The sequence below is a fragment of the Carettochelys insculpta genome, chromosome 2, assembly GCF_033958435.1.
Source record: "Carettochelys insculpta isolate YL-2023 chromosome 2, ASM3395843v1, whole genome shotgun sequence".
Lineage (NCBI taxonomy): Eukaryota > Metazoa > Chordata > Testudines > Carettochelyidae > Carettochelys > Carettochelys insculpta.
The window spans coordinates 1,016,962-1,035,239 of NC_134138.1; the positions used below are offsets into that span (position 1 = coordinate 1,016,962).

At 52.8% G+C, this 18,278-nt stretch overlaps 1 protein-coding gene across 1 annotated transcript in view; it reads right to left on the minus strand.

Annotated features, from left to right (window-relative positions):
• Positions 1 to 18,278, minus strand: part of NRBP2 (nuclear receptor binding protein 2) — an 88,970-nt gene that overhangs the window by 3,239 nt on the left and 67,453 nt on the right. Inside the window, exons 10-15 of the mRNA XM_074986830.1 lie at positions 18,183 to 18,278; positions 15,383 to 15,515; positions 15,086 to 15,188; positions 13,526 to 13,576; positions 12,893 to 13,028; positions 7,577 to 7,630 (exon numbers count right to left, since the gene is read on the minus strand). Coding sequence (XP_074842931.1) covers positions 7,577 to 7,630; positions 12,893 to 13,028; positions 13,526 to 13,576; positions 15,086 to 15,188; positions 15,383 to 15,515; positions 18,183 to 18,278 — 573 coding nt within the window. The remainder of the gene's footprint in view (positions 1 to 7,576; positions 7,631 to 12,892; positions 13,029 to 13,525; positions 13,577 to 15,085; positions 15,189 to 15,382; positions 15,516 to 18,182) is intronic.

Here is an 18,278-nt window from a genome sequence, read left to right on the forward strand (position 1 = left end):
CTGCTCCAGCACATCCACATCCTTTTTATATTGGGGGGCCCAAAACTGGACACAATATTCCAGATGTGGCCTCACCAGTGCTGAATAAAAAGGGATAACTACTTCTCTAGATCTGCTCGCAATGCTCTTCCTAATATGCCATTAGCCTTCTTGGCTACAAGGGCACACTGTTTACTCATATTCAGCTTTTAATCCATCATAACCCCTAGGTCCCTTTCCATTGTACTGCTCCTGAGCCAGTCGGTCCCCAGCCTGTAACAATGTTTGGGATTCTTCCGCCCCAGATACAGGACTCTACACTGCTCTTTGTTGAACCGCATCAGATTTCTTTTGGCCCAATCCTCCAATTCCTCCAGGTCAAACTGGATTCTCTCTCTACCCTCCAACGTATCTACCTCTCCCCCTAGTAGGCATAGTAGTAGGCATCCTTCAGTCTACACAAACTATGGATTGCGCCCTTTAAAGTTTCAATTTAAGACTTCATTTACAGCATCTATTGTGACTATAAAGACCCACACGAGAGTGACAGTCCTTGCTGCATCTCTTGCAGATGTAGTGGGTGTCTGGCAGGTCCTTATTGTGCTTTCTGTGCGCTCACTTCTCCTCTGCTAGCTGTCTGATCTTCAACTCACCCTTCTGAAGGCCCTTGTGTAACCCCCGCCTCCATCTCCCGTGGTCGTCTGCTAGTTCTTCCCAGTTGTCCAGCTCGATGTCTACCTCTCTGAGGTCTCTCTTGCAGACATCTTTGTAGCACAACTGGGGGTGTCCGGGAGGTCTTTTGCCAGAGGCTAGCTCACCATACAGGATGTCTTTTGGAATCCTTCCATCGTTCACCCTGTGGACGTGGCCAAGCCAGCGGAGCCGACGCTGCCTGAGGAGGGTGTGCATGGTTGAGATTCCAGCTTGCTCGAGGACGGCGGTGTTGGTCACTCTGTCCTTCCATGATATTCCAAGGATGCGCCTGAGGCAGCGCAAGTGGAAGACGTTCAGCCTCTTTTCCTGGCGGGCATACAGGGTCCAAGTCTCGCTGCCATAAAGGAAGGTGCTGAGGATGCAGGCTCTGTAGACTTGTATTTTGGTGTGAGTGTACAGCTTGTTGTTATTCCACACTCTCTTGCTGAGTCTGGACAGAGTTGTGGCCGCTTTTCCGATCCTCCTATTTAGCTCAGTGTCCAACGACAGGGTGTCAGTGATGGTGGACCCGAGGTAAACGAACTCATGGACAACCTCTAACGTATAGTTGTCAATGCTGATTGATGGGGATTCAGCAACATCTTGACCAAGTACATTTGTCTTCTTTAGGCTGATGGTAAGCCCAAAGTCCTTGCACGCTTTGGAGAACTGATCCAGCAGTTTTTGAAGCTGGTCTTCTGTGTGAGACACTACAGCAGCATCGTCTGCGAACAGCATGTCTCTGATGAGGACTTCTCGCACCTTAGTCTTAGCTCTCAGCCTTGCAAGGTTAAACAGTTTCCCATCAGATCTTGTGTGCAGCAAGATGCCCTCTGTTGAAGATCCAAAGGCATGCTTCAGGAGGAGTGCGAAGAAGATCCCGAACAATGTCGGAGCAAGCACGCATCCTTGTTTGACGCCGCTCCTGATTCTGAAAGCATCCGATAATGCGCCGTCATATTGGATGGTTCCTCTCATGTCTTCGTGGAACGACTGGATCATCTTGAGTAACCGTGGAGGACAGCCTATCTTGTGGAGCAGTTTGAACAGACCATCCCTGCTGACCAAGTCAAAAGCCTTGGTCAAGTCGATGAAGGCTATGTAGGGTGGCTTCCTCTGCTCCCTGCACTTCTCCTGCAGCTGCCTTAGAGAGAAGACCATGTCAACGGTAGACCTCTCTGCACGGAATCCGCACTCCGATTTGGGGTACACCCTCTCAGCAATCTTCTGGAGTGTCCCAAGGATGACGCGAGCGAACAGTTTACCAGTGACACTTAGGAGCGAGATTCCACGGTAGTTGTTGCAGTCGCTTCTGTCTCCTTTGTTCTTATACAACGTTACAATGTTAGCGTCACGCATATCCTGTGGAACCTCACCCTCTTTCCAGCACAGGCACAGCAGCTCATGCAGGGGTTCCAGGAGTGTGTCCGCGGCACATTTGATTACCTCTGGTGGTATACCATCCTGGCCTGGGGCCTTTCCTGCTGCCATGCTGTCGATGGCTGCCTTCAGTTCGTCCACAGTCGGTTCTTGATCCAGTTTGTCCATTACTGGTAGGAGCTCGACGGCATCGAGGGCTGCGTCAACCACAACGTTCTCGCGTGAGTACAGCTCGGAGTAGCGCTTGACCCAGCGCTCCATCTGTTTGGCTTTGTCAGCGATGACTTCACCAGATTTGAATTTCAGAGGTGCCATCTTGTTCTGGGTGGGTCCTAATGCCTTCTTCATACCCTCGTACATTCCTCTCAGATTACCAAAGTCGGCACAGGTCTGGATGCTGCTGCATAGCTGGAGCCAGTGGTTGTTGGCACAGTGCCTGGCTGTCTGCTGTACTGTTCTTCTGGCCTCTCTAAGTGCTTGCTGGGTACTCTGGCTCGGTGAGCGTTCGTACTCCAGGAGTGCAGCGCGCTTCTTTTCAATGACTGGAATCATCTCATCGGAGTTAGCTTCGAACCAGTCGTTAGTGTGTCTAGCTCTTCTTCCAAACACCGACAAGGCCGTGTTGCAAACTGTACCCCTCAGATGTTGCCATTTGGATGTCGCATCAGCACCCCCAGGGCCGCTGCGCAGATTTTCCTGGAGGGTCTCTCTGAACTTTTCAGCCTTCTCCGAGTTTGCCGTCTTTCTGGCGTCAATGCGGGGCCTTCCAGCAGGTTTAGAGCGGTACAGCTTCTTGGGTCTCAGCTTGAGCTTGGAGCAAACTAGCGAGTGATCTGTATTGCAGTCAGCACTATGATAGCTGCGTGTCAGAAGGACGTTTTTGAGGTTATTACGCCTAGTGATGACCACGTCTAGTTGATGCCAGTGCTTCGAGCATGGGTGTCTCCATGACACTCTGTGCTGTGGCTTTGTTCGGAAGAATGTGTTTGTGATGCACAGATTGTGGTACGTGCACAGTTCAAGGAGACGCTGTCCATTGTCATTCATTTTTCCCACACCAAAGTGTCCTAAGCAGGAAGGCCATGAAGCCCAATCAGCTCCAACTCTTGCATTGAAGTCACCCAAGATGTACAGTTGTTCACAAGCAGGTATTTGCGCTACAGCAGCACTAAGCACGTCATAGAACTTGTCTTTTACTTCTGGTGTGGTGTACAGGGTTGGGGCATAAGCGCTGATCAGGTGGACAGGACCGGCGCAAGTTTGAAGCGTGACCTGAAGGAGTCTTTCTGATCCGCCCATGACTAAATCAGCCATTTGTAGAAGGGTGTTTCTGACAGCGAAGCCAACACCATGCTCTCTGGGTTCTTCTTGGGCTTTACCCTGCCAGAAAAAGGTGTAGTCCTTTTCCGGAATCTGCAAGTCGCGTCTCTTGCAGTGCAGCGATATCAACTCGGAGCCTTTTCAGTTCCTCATTGATGACAGCGGTCTTGCGGGTGTCACTGATGGCCTGAAGATCTTCAGTCAAGCCGGTCAGCATGGTCCCCACATTCCAGCAAGCAAGCTTGAATTGTTGATGTTTCTCATTTCTTGTTGATTTTCTTATTGGTTTGCCTGGTGCCCAAATTTCAGTCACTTGTCAGGTTCAGGAACCTTAAGCCTCACGCACCCAGCGAGGCAGGTGAACTGTGGCGGGACAGTACCCTATTGGCTGGGGGCTGCCCAGCTTGAGGTGTGAATTGGGGCAGTTCCCTGCCAGGTGAGCCTTGAAGGGGGGCTGAATAGACTGGAGGCAAGGCTTTGAGCCAGGCCTGACCAGCCAGCAGCTCTCCCTATAAGAAGGGAGCTCCCAGCGAACCAGGGGTGAGCAGCGAACAGGGGGCAGCAGCCAACAGGGAAGGGAGTTCGCCTCTGGGAGTTCGCCGAGGAAGGAGCCCCGGGTTTGTCCTTTTCAGGTATGGTGTTCCACCTGTGCCCTGCAAGGCAGCACTACCAGGAAAAGAGAGAAGAAGAAGAAGGAAGAAGAGAGAGGGAGAAGAGAGGGAAGAAGAAGGAAAAGAGAGAGAGAGAAGAAGAAAAAAAAATTCTCTGAGGAGTGATAGGGGAAGGTGGACCTGGGGGCACTGAGAGCAGCTGGGGGGAGAGGGGCCAGTGCAGTGAGAAGGGTGGACATGGGAGCAGATGGGGGTAGTGGGTTGGGGAGGGTCCTATGGTGATGGCAGCTGGGGGGAGGGGCAAAAGGTAGGGAGAAGGGTCATGGCTCCACAGGGAGCTATGGTGACTCATGGTGACAGGGAGGCATGAAGTAGTATGATCCTTAACCACATCCTCCACAACTCCACACCCCACTGCCTTGTGGGTTATCCTGGGAAGGAGGAAGGCTAAGGGAGTAAACCCTGACAGAAAACCCGGAGTGGAGTCCGAAGGCGGTTCGGTGTCAACTTCTGGCACTGTCCTGGCAACTCCTGCAGCTGAGCTGGTACCAGACGTGGAGGTTATCCTCTCCTTTGGACTATATCAGTAAAGCCGAGAGGGGGACACTGGTGTCTGGGCAGCCCAGAGTCTCCATAACAAATGCCCAGGCTCGCGCCCGGAGATGTACTCCGGCATCGCTGAACAGCGTTACATCAACACGGGAGGCAACAGATACCGGTTATAAGCTCTTGCTCGATTGGCGTAGAGAACGAGCGCCAGGGGTTGCCTTTGACGGTGGGAGGGATCCTCGCATCTACCTCTCCCCCTAGTCTAGTGTCATCTGCAGACTTGCTGAGGGTGCATTCCAGTCCCTCATCCAGGTCATTAATAAAGATGTTGAACAACACCGGCCCCAGAACTGAATTTTGGGGCACCCCACTTGAAATCAACCACCATCCAGATAGTGAGCCATTGACCACTACCCATTGGGCCCAACCATCAAGCCGGCTTTCTACCCATCTTAACAGTCCATGGATCTCGTCCACAGTTCCTCAGTTTATGTGCAAGGAGAACATTAGCCTCAGAGAACAAGTTCTAGCTTCATTACTGTCCTTGCAATAACAGAAGAGCCACAGATCAAACCCTCCTTGCCTGCTAATGCCAGACCCAGATATGGCTCCCTCTTTCTAAAGGAGATTCTCAGAACAGGGCCTGTCCCAGTGGCATCGCGGCACTCCAAGAGATGCCCCAGAGATGCCACGCGTGCTTGCACTGGTACAGAGCACTCACCCCCTCCGTGTCCCCGGACAGCACATCTCTGGGACTGAAGGGCCTGGAGCGGAATGAAGGGTCCCAGCGGGGGTCTCCCAAGTGCCCTGGAGAAGAGGCATTCTCCCCTGCAGATCTGGCATGGGAAACCGCTGCGCCTGAGGGACTCAGAGGGCATGCAGACCCCAGGGGCTCTCCCTTCCCTGCTCCATGGCAGGAGCCTCCGCATGTGTTGTCCCTCACTCACACTGGGTTTTGCGGTGCCCTACCCTATAGCAGACTCAGGCCTGATGTGCTGCCCCCAGCCCCTTCTGCATCTAACTTCCCAGCCCCCCCCCCCCGCCCCCCGCAGGAGCACTGGATTTTTATATTGGCTATAGAAGGCATATTAATGCCCAGTGTATCTGTTGGCCCCAAATATTGTGCTGGGGGGCCAAGTGAGGTGTCTAATGAAAGCTGATGATGCCCTGAATCTGTGTCTGCTACTTGTGTGTCTGTATCCTGTATGTAGGTAAAGTTATAGATTTTAGCTCTGCAGCTGTGTGAGAAATGTTTCAGTGCTGAGATTCACAATGAACTGCATGAACTCGGCCCCAGACAGGACATTGGGCTAAACAATGGGATGGAAACCAGGTGCTCAGATACCAAACCCACATCCCAGATGCTGGGGACTTGTCAATGGGATGCAGCCCACTGGTCAGGTGACCTGGTCAGAGCAAAGGAATTGAAATTGGATGTCCAGGCATCATCTTACCTGCCATGTAAATGACTGGGGCGTGGAAGCAAAACCAGCAAGCAATGGAAGTTTGCCACAACAGCCCACGTGGGCAGACCCTCAAGGGACTATGGCGAGAAGAAAGGGCTGTGTCCCTGAACACAGGAGAGTCCATCTTGGATATTTTTGTCTTTTGGTACCTGTGCCTGTCTCTAGTATGTGGACCTCAGCGGGCCGGACCTAGAATTTTCCAGTAACTAAAACTATGTAACCTGAAAAGGACTTTCAGAGACTTTCAAGAATCAGCAAGTAACATCGCTGGCCTGCATCATGTATGTAAAGTACTCCTTTAACAATTTTCTCTCTAACACTGTTCTTTTTTATTAATAAACCTTTAGATGTTTAGAGCTGAAGGACGGGCGAGTGTGGTGATTTGGGTAAGATCCAAGTACATCTTGACTGGGGACTGTGGCTGGACCCTTTGGGGCCTGGAAGAATCTGTGTGGAATTGGTGAAACAGGTTTAAGAGCCCCTCACCTTAGTTTGGAGTTGCTGGTCTGGGCTGGTACAGCAGCTGGGAAGTCTGTGGGTTTGCTTGTGTGGCTTCTGGCTGGCCAGTGGGGCTAGCAGAGGTACCTTTGTTGCTGATTGCATTTGCCTCACTGAGAAGGAAATCCCAGCCCAGGGCTGTAAATAGCCCAGTTTTTAAGCAAAGATACTCTGGATTCATTTCTCTAGCTGTACCTAGAAACTCTGTCCTGTTACAGGGAGTCACCCAGGGAAGCCCCAGCCCCCTGCCCCACACTGAGCTCCGCTAACCCTGAGCAGCCTCCGGTACCCAAAGCTCTCATTCCCAGCCCCACTTAAAGCCCACACTCTCAGCCCAGAGCCTGTACCTCTTCCTTTACCCCAGGCCAGAGCCCCTCCCCTAACCCAAAGCTGCACTCCTGCTCACAAAACCCCTCATCCCCAGCCCAGAACTAGAGCCTGTGCACCCCAACTCTTTGTCCCGGCCCAGAGCCTCTCAACTTCAGCCACACCCTAGAACTCATACCGCCGGCTGAAGCCTTCACACTCCTGAGCCCCAACCCTCTGCCCTGGCCCTGAGCCTCCTCCCACACATGACTTTTGTTATGTGCACCAATGTGCAGGAGCACGTCACATCCACACAAGTGCACATAAGAAAATTCGTTCTGCCCAGGGGTGGGAAAAACTAGAGGGAACGCTGCCCAGGACTATCACCCCTGAGCTGTCCTCTCCTGCGTCTGACCCCACCTGTGTGGTGATGTCCTCGGGAGCACATCCACAGTCAAGTGACTAGACTGGCTGCTGGGGGGGGTGGTAACTTGGTTCTGTATTTATTTATGGAACTACAAATTCAAAGGCCAACATCTGTTTGCGAAACATTTATGATGTGTCTGTCGCCCTCTCCTCAGTCCCCACAGCCCACTTGTCTTCCTAAAAATGGGGAGCTCTTGGGGCACCCTGCTGGGCTATGTTTCTGGGCCTCTACCTGCTGCTATAATAACCATCCTCTCAACCTCTGTCCTAGGGAAAAGGGGATGCAGAGAGAGGGCCATGGTCTGGAACTGGCCCAGAGCTGACCACTTTGCTGGGGCTGTCACTTACATGCCACTGGGCCGTCTCTTCATTCAGGTCCATTCTACACTGCATCTGCACCACCTGGGAGAGACCAGGCAGACATGAGCATGGGAACAGCACAGGCCACAGTCTCCCTCTCCCCTCCTTGAGCTCTGCCGTATGCCTGGCCAGGCAGCCGGAGTTACATCTCACCACCCTTGCAACCTCTATGCCACCAACAACCTTCTCCAGTTCTCACCCCACCCCCATAGGACGTACCGGACTGAGCCAGCCCAGGGCCCATCTGCAGCAGTCTTCTGTCCCTGCCAGAGGCAGTGCTAGCTGATTCAGAATGTGAAGGGACACTGCAGAGGGGGACAGCTACGGAACAACCTTCCGTCGCAGGAGAATCCCCTCCTAACCCTATTTGTCAGGGGCTGGGTCTGCCCCCTCCCCGGAGCCAAACCATTGGCTATGGTCCAATATTACAACTCTTCGTGTTCTTGGCCATATGCCTTGTCTGTGCCCTTTAGAACCCTGCTGTGCTCCTGGCCTGGCAGATACCGGGTGAACCCCTGTGGTTTTTGTGTACCGCTCCATCACAGCTCCACCCCTGCCCCGGTTCCAGCCTGTAGTCTCCTCAGACCCAGCCATCCCCATGCCCTGCCCTGAGCCCCTCATTTCCTGCCAGGTCCTGTCTGAGCTGGGACACAGGCTCCCATCGGCGTGCAGAATCACCGTAGCACACCTCCTGCATCCGAATACCGGTCTGCTGACTCCACTGGGCTGGTCAGGATCCTGCAGAGTGACATCACCTCCCAGCTCACCATCCACACCCTCTAGCCCTCCTGCCTCCAGCAATGCAGGTTCTCTGCACCTCCATTCATTAGCCTCTTCAGCTGTCCCACTGTCCCCACCGTCCCATGTCTCATGAACTCTCTTGCCCCGTCACATGACTGGATTTTTATATTGGGTATGGAGTCCATTTTATGTGTCCGTTGTATCCATTGGCCCCCAACAACGTGCTGGGGGGCCGTATGAGGTGTCTAATGGAAGCTGATGATGCCCTGGTTCCGGGTATGCTACTTAGATGTCTGTATCATGTGTGTAAGTAGAGTTATAGATTTTAGCTCTGTAGCTGTTAGAAAATGTTTGAGTGCTAGGATCCACACTAGACGGTGTGAACTCCGCCCCAGCCAAGGCATCAGGCTGAACAATGGGATAGAAACCAGATGCTCAGACAGCCGAATCCACATCTCAGAAAGGTGAGACTTGTCAGTGGAATGCAGCCCACGGGTCAGGTGACCGAGGCTGAGCAAAGGAACTGAAATCAGATACCCAGACATCCACTACACCTGTTGTGTAAATGACTGGGGTGTGCTGCCCAAACGAGAACAACAAGCAGTCCTGTGGCACATTATAGACTAACAGATATTTTGGAGCCTAAGTTTTGGTGGGCAAAGACCCACTTCATCAGATGCAGGGGTGGCCGGGGGGGTTTCCCTGACGAAGCGGATCTTTGCCAAAAGCTCATGCTCCAAAATATGTGTGTCAGTCTATAAGGTGCCACAGGACCTCCTGTTGTTCTTGAAGACACCGACTAACATGGCCACCTCTGTGATACTAGCCAAACTAGTGACCAGTGGCATTGTGCCGCAGCAGCTCACCATGGGCAGGTGATTTTGACCCTCAAGGGCCTATGGGAAGGAGAAAGGGCTTTGTCCCTGGGCACAAGGAAGAACTATAGCCTGGGCCTAGCAGCATCCATCTGTGACCTTTGTCCCTGTGCCTGTTTCCAAGGATCCACGTTCCAGCAGGCTGACGTCAGCTGGCCGGATCTACAGTCCTCCAGTAACTAAGATTGTGCGCCCTGGAATATAACCTCAGAGCGTTTCAAGAATCAGCAGATGACATCACTGGCCTGCATCAATAGCTGCAACTAATGTATGCAAAGCATCACTCACAATATTTCTCTCTCACCCTGTTCTTTCTCTTTTGTTAATCACCCGAGCTGAAGGATACGCGCTTTTGCATGTTGTTTTGCTTAAGATCCAAGTATATACTGACCTGGGACTGTGGCTGGACCCTCTGGGGCCCGAGAGAATCTGCGTGGTGTTGGTGAAATGGGTTTAATAGCCTCTCACCTGTGTTTCAGGTTGTTGGTCTGGGCTGGTATAGCAGCTGGGAAGTCTATGTGCGGCTTCTGGCTGGCCAGTGGGACTGGCAGAGGTGCGGTTGTGGCTGGTTGGATTTGCCTGCTGAGAAGGAAATCCCAGCCTGGGGCTGTGAGTGGCCTGGATTTTAAGCAAAGGTACCTGGATTGATTTTTCTAGCTGTGCCCAGAAATCCCTGTCATAGAACACCCTCATTCTGCCCCACAGCAAGGTATCTGAGCATCCACAAATGGATGTCACCCCACACTGTGGCCCTCTCTCTTGATCCACTGGGTGAGCAGAAGGCATTTCTGAGATCATTAGTGTCTTGTTTTCCCCTTGTTATTCAGGCAGCACCAAACGCCTGCCAGCTGGGTCAGGACCCCTGTGTGCTGAGCCCTGCACCAATACCCAAAGTCATGGTCAAGGTCCTGGCCTGAGCAGGTCACAATACTTATCAACACAGAGACATTGGCAAATTTTTTCCCTCTCAACTGTTAAAAAGCAGCAGTTATTTAGGCCCTGCAACTCAAATGGGTTCACAACCTGCAGACCGTTCAAAGCTCTTAATCGTCCCTCGCCTGTCTTCTTTTGCAGAGAACCTGCATTGCTGGAGGCAGGAGGGCTAGAGGCTGTGGATGGTGAGCTGGGAGGTGATGTCACTCTGCAGGATCCTGATCAGCCCAGCGGAGTCAGCAAACAGGTATCAGGATGCGGGAGGTGTGCTACAGTGATTCTGCACGCCGATGGGAGCCTGTGCCCCAGGCTGGGTGTCCCAGCTCTTAATCGTCCCTCGCCTGTCTCCGTTTGGGCAACCTTCCTTCCACTCTCAGGCCTGCAATCTGGGTGTCACTTTCCACTCAGCATCCTGGCTTCCAAGCCAGGTTCTACTCCCACCACTTTTATCTGCCAGACATCATTAAGCTCTAACCTTTCTAACCTCCTGATGCTCATTTTCAGACAAGAAACAACATTCAGCAGCAGCTTGAAGGCCTGCTTCGTGCTCCTGCTGGCTGGGCATGACATATATCTTGCCACCGCTTTCCCACGGCCCATGAGTGTGCACATGGGATCCATGCTGCTGGGGACCTGAAAGCTGTTCTTACTGAATGGGCTCATCAGTGGGAAAGGACCTAACTGCCCGGGGCTTGCCTGCACATAAAACACAGCAGTGATGTGGCTGTGGTGCCATAGTGCTTCAACGTAGACACCAGCTGCACAAGAGCGCACGTCTCCTGTCTGGGTAGGTTGCAGGCAGGCGGGGCCAAGTCTCCTGTTGACCTAGTGCTGTCTGCAGTGGGAGGGAGCTCACTTTAACTGCATCACTCAGGGATGTTGACTTTTCACACCTCTCACCAGCAGTTCTACTGACCTCACTTCCTAGCGTAGGCTGGGCCCACCTAAACTCAGGAATTCGTCGCTGCACCTGCCTCCGTCGCCGGAGATTCTGGGCCAGGCTCATCCCTAGTTGCCACAACCATAGTCAGACTAAAGGCCCAGCCCAGCCCATGCACCAGCCTGGCCTGGTCACTTCCCCACACGGTGATCGTGGGGTACCACTACAGAGATGGAAGAGTGCCCAGCACCACAGCTGGAGGCTATTAAAATGTCCAGCTTCCCTGAACACAGGGCCTGGTGGCTGAGCTCTGGGGGTCTGCCAATCTCAGGACAAGAGGCTGTGGCCTTTAATCTCTTTCTGCCAGGCTCCCATCATGTCACATAGCAGCTACAGCAACCGCTTCCTCTCTGCTCTTGACACACACCATCTAGATCCACTTGTGTCCATTAAAAGTGCCGTGGCTTAGCTTGTCAGCTCTTTGGGACAAGAACTGGCTTTCTAGCCTGGGCTTTTGCAGCGCCTAGCGCCAGTCACAGGGGCTCAAGGCCACACAGCTTTACAAATAACACTTAGAGGAATCCTCCTCCTCGCTTCCCATTTCAGTCCCTGCTTTGTGTCCCTCCACTAGCACTGCCTTCTCTACCTCATCAGGCACACGCTGTTTGCCTTCGCTTCAACGTATTGCTTGCGACATCCCCCACACAAACCGCAGACATGGCTACGCTGTGTTCTGAAGGAACTTATGCCAGCAGCCTTGATGACTGTGACGCAGTGGGGTGTGCGGGGATCTGTCCCCCTGGTTAGCTGGCAGGTGTTTTCTTATACCCAGTCATTTCCTGTAGTTTCCCTAAGTCTCACTAGGCAGCATGAGTGCAAAGTGGTAAATGTGAGCTACCAGGTGACCCCTTAGTTCCTTGGGAAACAGGACGGGGGCTATATGCAGCTTGGCAGTTTGAACTGGAACTGGGAGTTGGATGGCAGTTAGCCTGGGCTGGGAGAGAGACAAAGGGGGGGATTCCTCTCCCCAGAGTGGATTGGAGTGACTGTCTCTGCTGGCTGTACTGACTGCATCGCGCTGTGTCTCCGTCGACTAATAATGCCCTCGTTCTGCCTGCTGAGTGAGAGTCGCTCCTGCCTGCAGACAGGGTGCAGGGCCTGGGGACCCCACACTCCGTGACAATCACCTATTTCAGAGAGGTTCCCACAACCCCTCCTTACTACTCCGCTGGTTGCCCTGCCTACACAACCCTCGCCACTGGTTAGGCAGCTGCTGGGCCATGATGTCTGCCCTTCATCCTGACTCCTACAGTCTCGTTGTTTCCTTGTGTCTCCCCTGCTGCTGGCTACAGCCTTACACTTGGCCTGAAAGCATCCGGGGAAGGGACCGTCTCTGGTATATATTTCTACAGCACCCAGTACAACAGGGTCCGGGCAGCTAGGGCTGCCCCGCTACAAACAACAGATAGGAGTGATGCAGAGACTGTAACCATGCATCCAGTCATGCTTGCCCCACTCCTCTGCTCGCTTCAATTGTCTGCTTTGTCCAGTTGGCAAGACTGTCCTTCAGTCAGAGCACAGCTCTCCCTCTGTGCAGCACCCAGCACTGACCTCTGGTGGGGTCTTGCTGTCCTGTCAAGATCAAATAGCCAGTCAGTCCCTGCCTCCATCGTGCACTGGGCTCTTGTGCTGCCAAGGGACCTACTGGGAGAAGCACCAGAGAACCACGCCCAGCCCAGCTGCTGTGATGGGCCCAGGTGAGAACGAAGCTCATTAACCGGATACCACGCGGGGAGCCCACAGCACTCGGCACGGGAACTGGAAACACCCCTCTGCCTAGTTCCAGCATGGGCTGCTGCCCCACTTTGCCCATACCTTCCTTGTCTCCACATCAAAGGGCTCCCGGGTGGGGGTCTTGGCTTTCTGGGGGTCCTCCTGAGGCTGGGAGAGTGCACGTGGCAGCAGCTGGGGCCTGGTGGCAGCGAAGTTCATCAGGGGGTAGATCCCATTCCTGCCACAGACACACGGGTGAGACCGACCCAGCCGTGCCCAAGCCCAACTAGCCAGGGGCGAGGGGAGGGTCGTGGTCCAGGGCCGACGCGCGCTGCAGCAGGAAGAGCCCTGCGGGTAGCAGCAGGCAGCAGGGCACGTGCTCTTCGCCCCTCCAGGCGTGGCTGCCTGGCACCCCGCAGTTCAGGGCTGGGGACAGACAAGCAGCCGGCTTAGTCTGACAGAGGGAGGGGACAAACAGAAACCGACCCAGGCCCACTCAGCAGAAAGGAAATGTTTCTGCCATTTCCGACACTCTCCGCAGCCCGGGGACGTGCCAGTGTCTGCAGCGGCAGTCAGGGCCGAATGAACCTGCCTCCAACACTTGCGCCAGAGCCTGAGCTCAGGCCTCAGGAAAGGCCCTGCCTGTCCAAGCCTCACTGGCAGCATGTGTCCACTCACAGAGCATCCAAAAGGCCTGGCTAAGGGGTCCTTGGGACGCATGTAACCCCTGCTCACCTGACATCCTCCAGGAACTTGTCAAGCTCCAGGAAGAAGACTTCTGAGTATCTGAAAGAGAACCGGGGGCGCGGGGGAAGGGGAGAAGTTACCGGAGAAGGTAAGGGCAGGGGAGACGGAGAACGGGGCTGGCAGAGGGCTGGGTGCAACAGTGACAGAGCTCCTTTATTTCATGCAGCACTGCTGGCATCCCTGGCGTATCCTTTCCTCCCGCGCCTCGTGAGATCTTGGCATAGATGTCTGCATTGCTTTTGCTGCTTCATAGTTTTCCCAGCACAGACTCATCCCCCACCCCACGCCCCACAGCAATGAGGTCCTGGATCTCCTGCAGGTTCCAGGCTGGAGCTTGTCTGCGACCCTGGGACTTCAGGGCCGGATGTGCTGCCTGCTCTGCTTGTCACTCGGGCCAAACAGGAAATGAAATTCAAATTTTCCTGGACCCTTTCCTGCACACCTGGGCTACGTCTACACGTGCACCCAACTTCGAAATAGCTTATTTCGATGTTGCGACATCGAAATAGGCTATTTCGATGAATAACGTCTACACGTCCTCCAGGGCTGGCAACGTCGATGTTCAACTTCGACGTTGCTCAGCCCAACATCGAAATAGGCACAGCGAGGGAACGTCTACACGCCAAAGTAGCACACATCGAAATAAGGGAGCCAGGCACAGCTGCAGACAGGGTCACGGGGCGGACTCAACAACAAGTCGCTCCCTTAAAGGGCCCCTCCCAGACACACTTTCATTAAACAGTGCAAGATACACAGAGCCAACAACTAGTTGCAGACCCTGTATATGCAGCACGGACCCCCAGCTGCAGCAGCAGCAGCCAGAAGCCCTGGGCTAAGGGCTGCTGCCCACGGTGACCACAGAGCCCCGCAAGGGCTGGAGAGAGAGTATCTCTCAACCCCCCAGCTGATGGCCGCCATGGAGGACCCCGCTATTTCGATGTTGCGGGACGCGGATCGTCTACACGTCCCTACTTCGATGTTGAACGTCGAAGTAGGGCGCTATTCCCATCCGCTCATGGGGTTAGCGACTTCGACGTCTCGCCGCCTAACGTCGATTTCAACTTCGAAATAGCGCCCAACACGTGTAGACGTGACGGGCGCTATTTCGAAGTTACTGCCGCTACTTCGAAGTAGCGTGCACGTGTAGACGCAGCCCTGGAGAGCAGCGAAGACAAAAATGGTGGCTATAGTGGTCACAGTGAGGCACTGTGGGGCACCTCCAGGAAGCCAAGATCATCGAATTTCACAACACTCTGCTGCACTGCCCTAAGGGCGACCATGCAAGGTCGATTCTGGCGTTACTCCTTGTGAAAAGCAGGACCACAAACGAAAACCTTAGGAGCCCTTAATGTCGGCAGAAGAGACCCTGTGGTGTGGACTGATTCCTTAGAAATGTGACCTCAGTCACCCAAATTTGGCCTAATCTCCTAGCACAGACCCAGCGGAGGAGCACCAAGCCCTCTCTGCTTGGCGTGGAGACGAAAGTTGCCTGCCCATCCACACTCCCTGGTGAGAATATCCCCAGATCCTCCTCCCCAGAGGCCTCACCTCCACTGCACGGCAGGCTGCCCCTCACGCCGCAGCTCTGCCATCACCATGTTCAGGTCCAGCTCCTTTGTCTTCTCCTCCACCACATTCTCGGGCATCAGGTCTATAGCGCAGCCAAGAGAAGAACCCATCACCTAGGAGCTCTGCACAAACTTTCCACCTTCCTTCTCATGCTCTGGGATAGGGATCTGTGCAGATATATCTGGTACAGCCCTGCTCAAGGCTCAGGTTAGTGCCCAAGAACCATCTGTCAGGGTGCTGTAGCTGGGACCCCCGTTCCTGTCCCCACTCACTCACACTGGTTGTTGATGAAGCAGTGCGCTGCCAGTAGTTTGAGGGAGTGGACCTCAAAGAGCACGTGGTGGAAGAGCAGGTTATGGGCTGTTGGCCGCTTGTCTGGGTTGAGGAGCAGGCACCCCAGAATGAACTCCTGAGAGGCAAAAAGAGGAGCATGAGCCTATGCAATGCAGAGATCTCTTCCCTGCTGCAGCCACACCAGGGCTGCCCGTCTCCTCCTCAGACCCCTGGGCAGGCACAGAGCACTTGGACTCTGAAGGCTCCAGTAATTCACTAAGCTTCCCCACACAGGCTTTTTCTTTTCTGAGTTCTCCATTAGTTCCTCCGTTGTCCAGAAGCTCCGCTAACTGTTTAGCAGGTCTTCTGCTTCTGAAAAAATTGCTCTGAGTTTTTGTGTCTTTAGTTAGCTCCTCTTCAAACCCTTTCTCAGCCTGCTCTGTTGTGCTTTTGCGTTTGACTCAACAGTTTATGCTGCTTTCTATTTTCCTCAAAAGCATTTGCCTTCCAATTTTTAAAGGATCCCCTTTTGCCTCTAAATGCCTCTTTTACTCTGCTGTTTAGCCATGGTGGCATTTTTTGTCCTCTGCCTGTTTCTGTGGGGGGTTCACATTTAGTTTGAGCTTCTGTCATAGTGCTCTAAAGAATCTCCATGCAGTTTGCAGGCATCTCACTCTTGTGACTCTCCCTTTTAACATCCATGTAACTAGCCTCCTCATTTTTGTCTAATTCTCCTGGGTGATATTAATGCTGCCACAGAGGGTTTCTTTGGAATTTCCCCTTCTCCCAGGATGTTACATTTAATTACACTACGGCTGCTATTACCAAGTTGCTAAGCCACAGTCACCTCCTGGATCAGACCCTTTATCTATTTAGGATTAAATCAAGACCTGTCTCTCCCCTTGTGGTTCCATGACACGATCCTTCAGGCAATAGTCATTTATGGCATCTAGAAATTTTGTTTTTGCAACCCACCCTGAGGTGACATGTACCCAGTCAGTCTCAGGGTAGTTTATTATTGTTGCATTTTCTCACTCTGTAGCCTTTCTGATCTCCCGGAATTTCACAATCACCCTCACCATCCCAGGCAGGTGGTCAGTATTCTATTCCTTCTGAAACACTCTTATTATTCAAACATGGAATTTCTATCCACAGAGATTCTATCATACAGTTTGATTCATTAAAGAATTTTACTGATCTGCCACTATGCTTTCTTTCACATGTGGTGCCCCACCCTCAGCAGTGCAACCTACTCTCACATTCCTGTGTAATTTGTACCCTGGTATTATGATGCTCCGCTGGAGTACTGTGTCCAGTTCTGGGCACCATATCTCTGGAATGATGTGGACAAACTGGAGGAAGTCCAGAGAAGATCAACAAAAATGATCATAGGCCTAGAAAACAAGACCTATGTGGGAAGATTGGAAAAAAACTGAGTTTGTTTAGTTTGGAGAAGACTGAGAGGGGACATGATAACTGTTTTAAGTACATAAAATATTGTTACAAGTAGGACGGAGAAAAATTGTTCTTAGCCTCTGAGGCTAGGACAAGAAGCAATGGGCTTCAATTGTAGCAAAAGGGATGTTTAGGTTGGACATTAGGAAGAACTTCTTTGTTGTCAGGGGGTTAAGCACTGGAATAAATTGCCCAGGGAAGTTGTGGAATCTCCGTCATTGGAGGATTTTAAAACCAGGTTAAAAGCAGCATTCCTGTCAGAGATGGTCTAGATAATACTTATTCCTTGCATGAGCATGGGGGACCTGTCTCGAAGACCTGTAGAGGTCCCTTCCAGTCCTAAAAGTATATGTCCTAATAATTATTCTCATTCCACCACGTTTCTCCGATGGCTTTTACATCAGTGTCCTCACTGAATGCCAGCCACTTTAATTCACCCACCTTAGTATTTACATTCTAGGATTTATATATTTTGCCAAAATTCATGTGTTATATTTAAATGGGACATTTGTATGTTTGGCTGTTCCTTGCTAGCTTCTACCTGGAGTGTACCAACCTCTTTCTTATTCTTCTAACTAGCCTATGGAGTTCCCCTGTAATAAAATTATCCATGAGAGTTCAGGATCTCTGCCTGAACTGTGCGCTCATCTGCACCCGTCAGCTTTCCTCCCGCCCTCCGTTCAACACACCCAGACCTTTATAACAGGCAGTTATTGCGACCAGTCAGCAATCTGGCTCCGTTTGGGATTGCGTGGAGCCCACCCTCCTGTACAGACCCTCCTTTCCCAAAGTGTTCTCCAGTCCATATAAACCTAAAATGTGCTCCCTGCATCAATACCTCCTCCACCCACTGAGACACTGCAGTTCTGTGGGTCTGACTAACTAATCCTGTGCATGAAGCTGGAAGCAATTCAAAGGATGTTCCCATGGAGGACCTGGAGGTTAATCTTTTGCCTAGCAGCCTAGGCCTCTCTCCTGGCCTCTGGGACCTGCGCCACAGAACCTGGGACTCTTGAATTAATGTCCCTCCATTCAGAGGGTTGGGCTGGAGAGAGACTGAAGCAATGAGGGGACCTGGAACCCCAAGCACCTAAGAAAAAGAGTGGAATAGGGATGGGGAGCCCCAAGACCTGTAGTTCCTGAGAGGGAGATTAGGACTGTGGAAGCACGGGGGGGTTCCTGAGCTCCCCAAGAGCCTGAGCAGGAAACTGATGGGGGGGAGCTCCAAGACCCGCATGTGTGAAAGGGAGGGAGGAGCCCTGAGGCCATCAGCAGGTGGGACATTATGGGTAGGTCTCTTTGCAATGTCCCCAGCCCTTCCTAGAGGGGTTTGGCCTGTCGCACTCACCCGCATGCTGGGATCATCCAAGGAGCGCCTGGCCCAAACAACGGCCTCCTCCGAGACGCGGCTGTCCCCGTTGGGCTGGATCTCCAGCACCGCCAT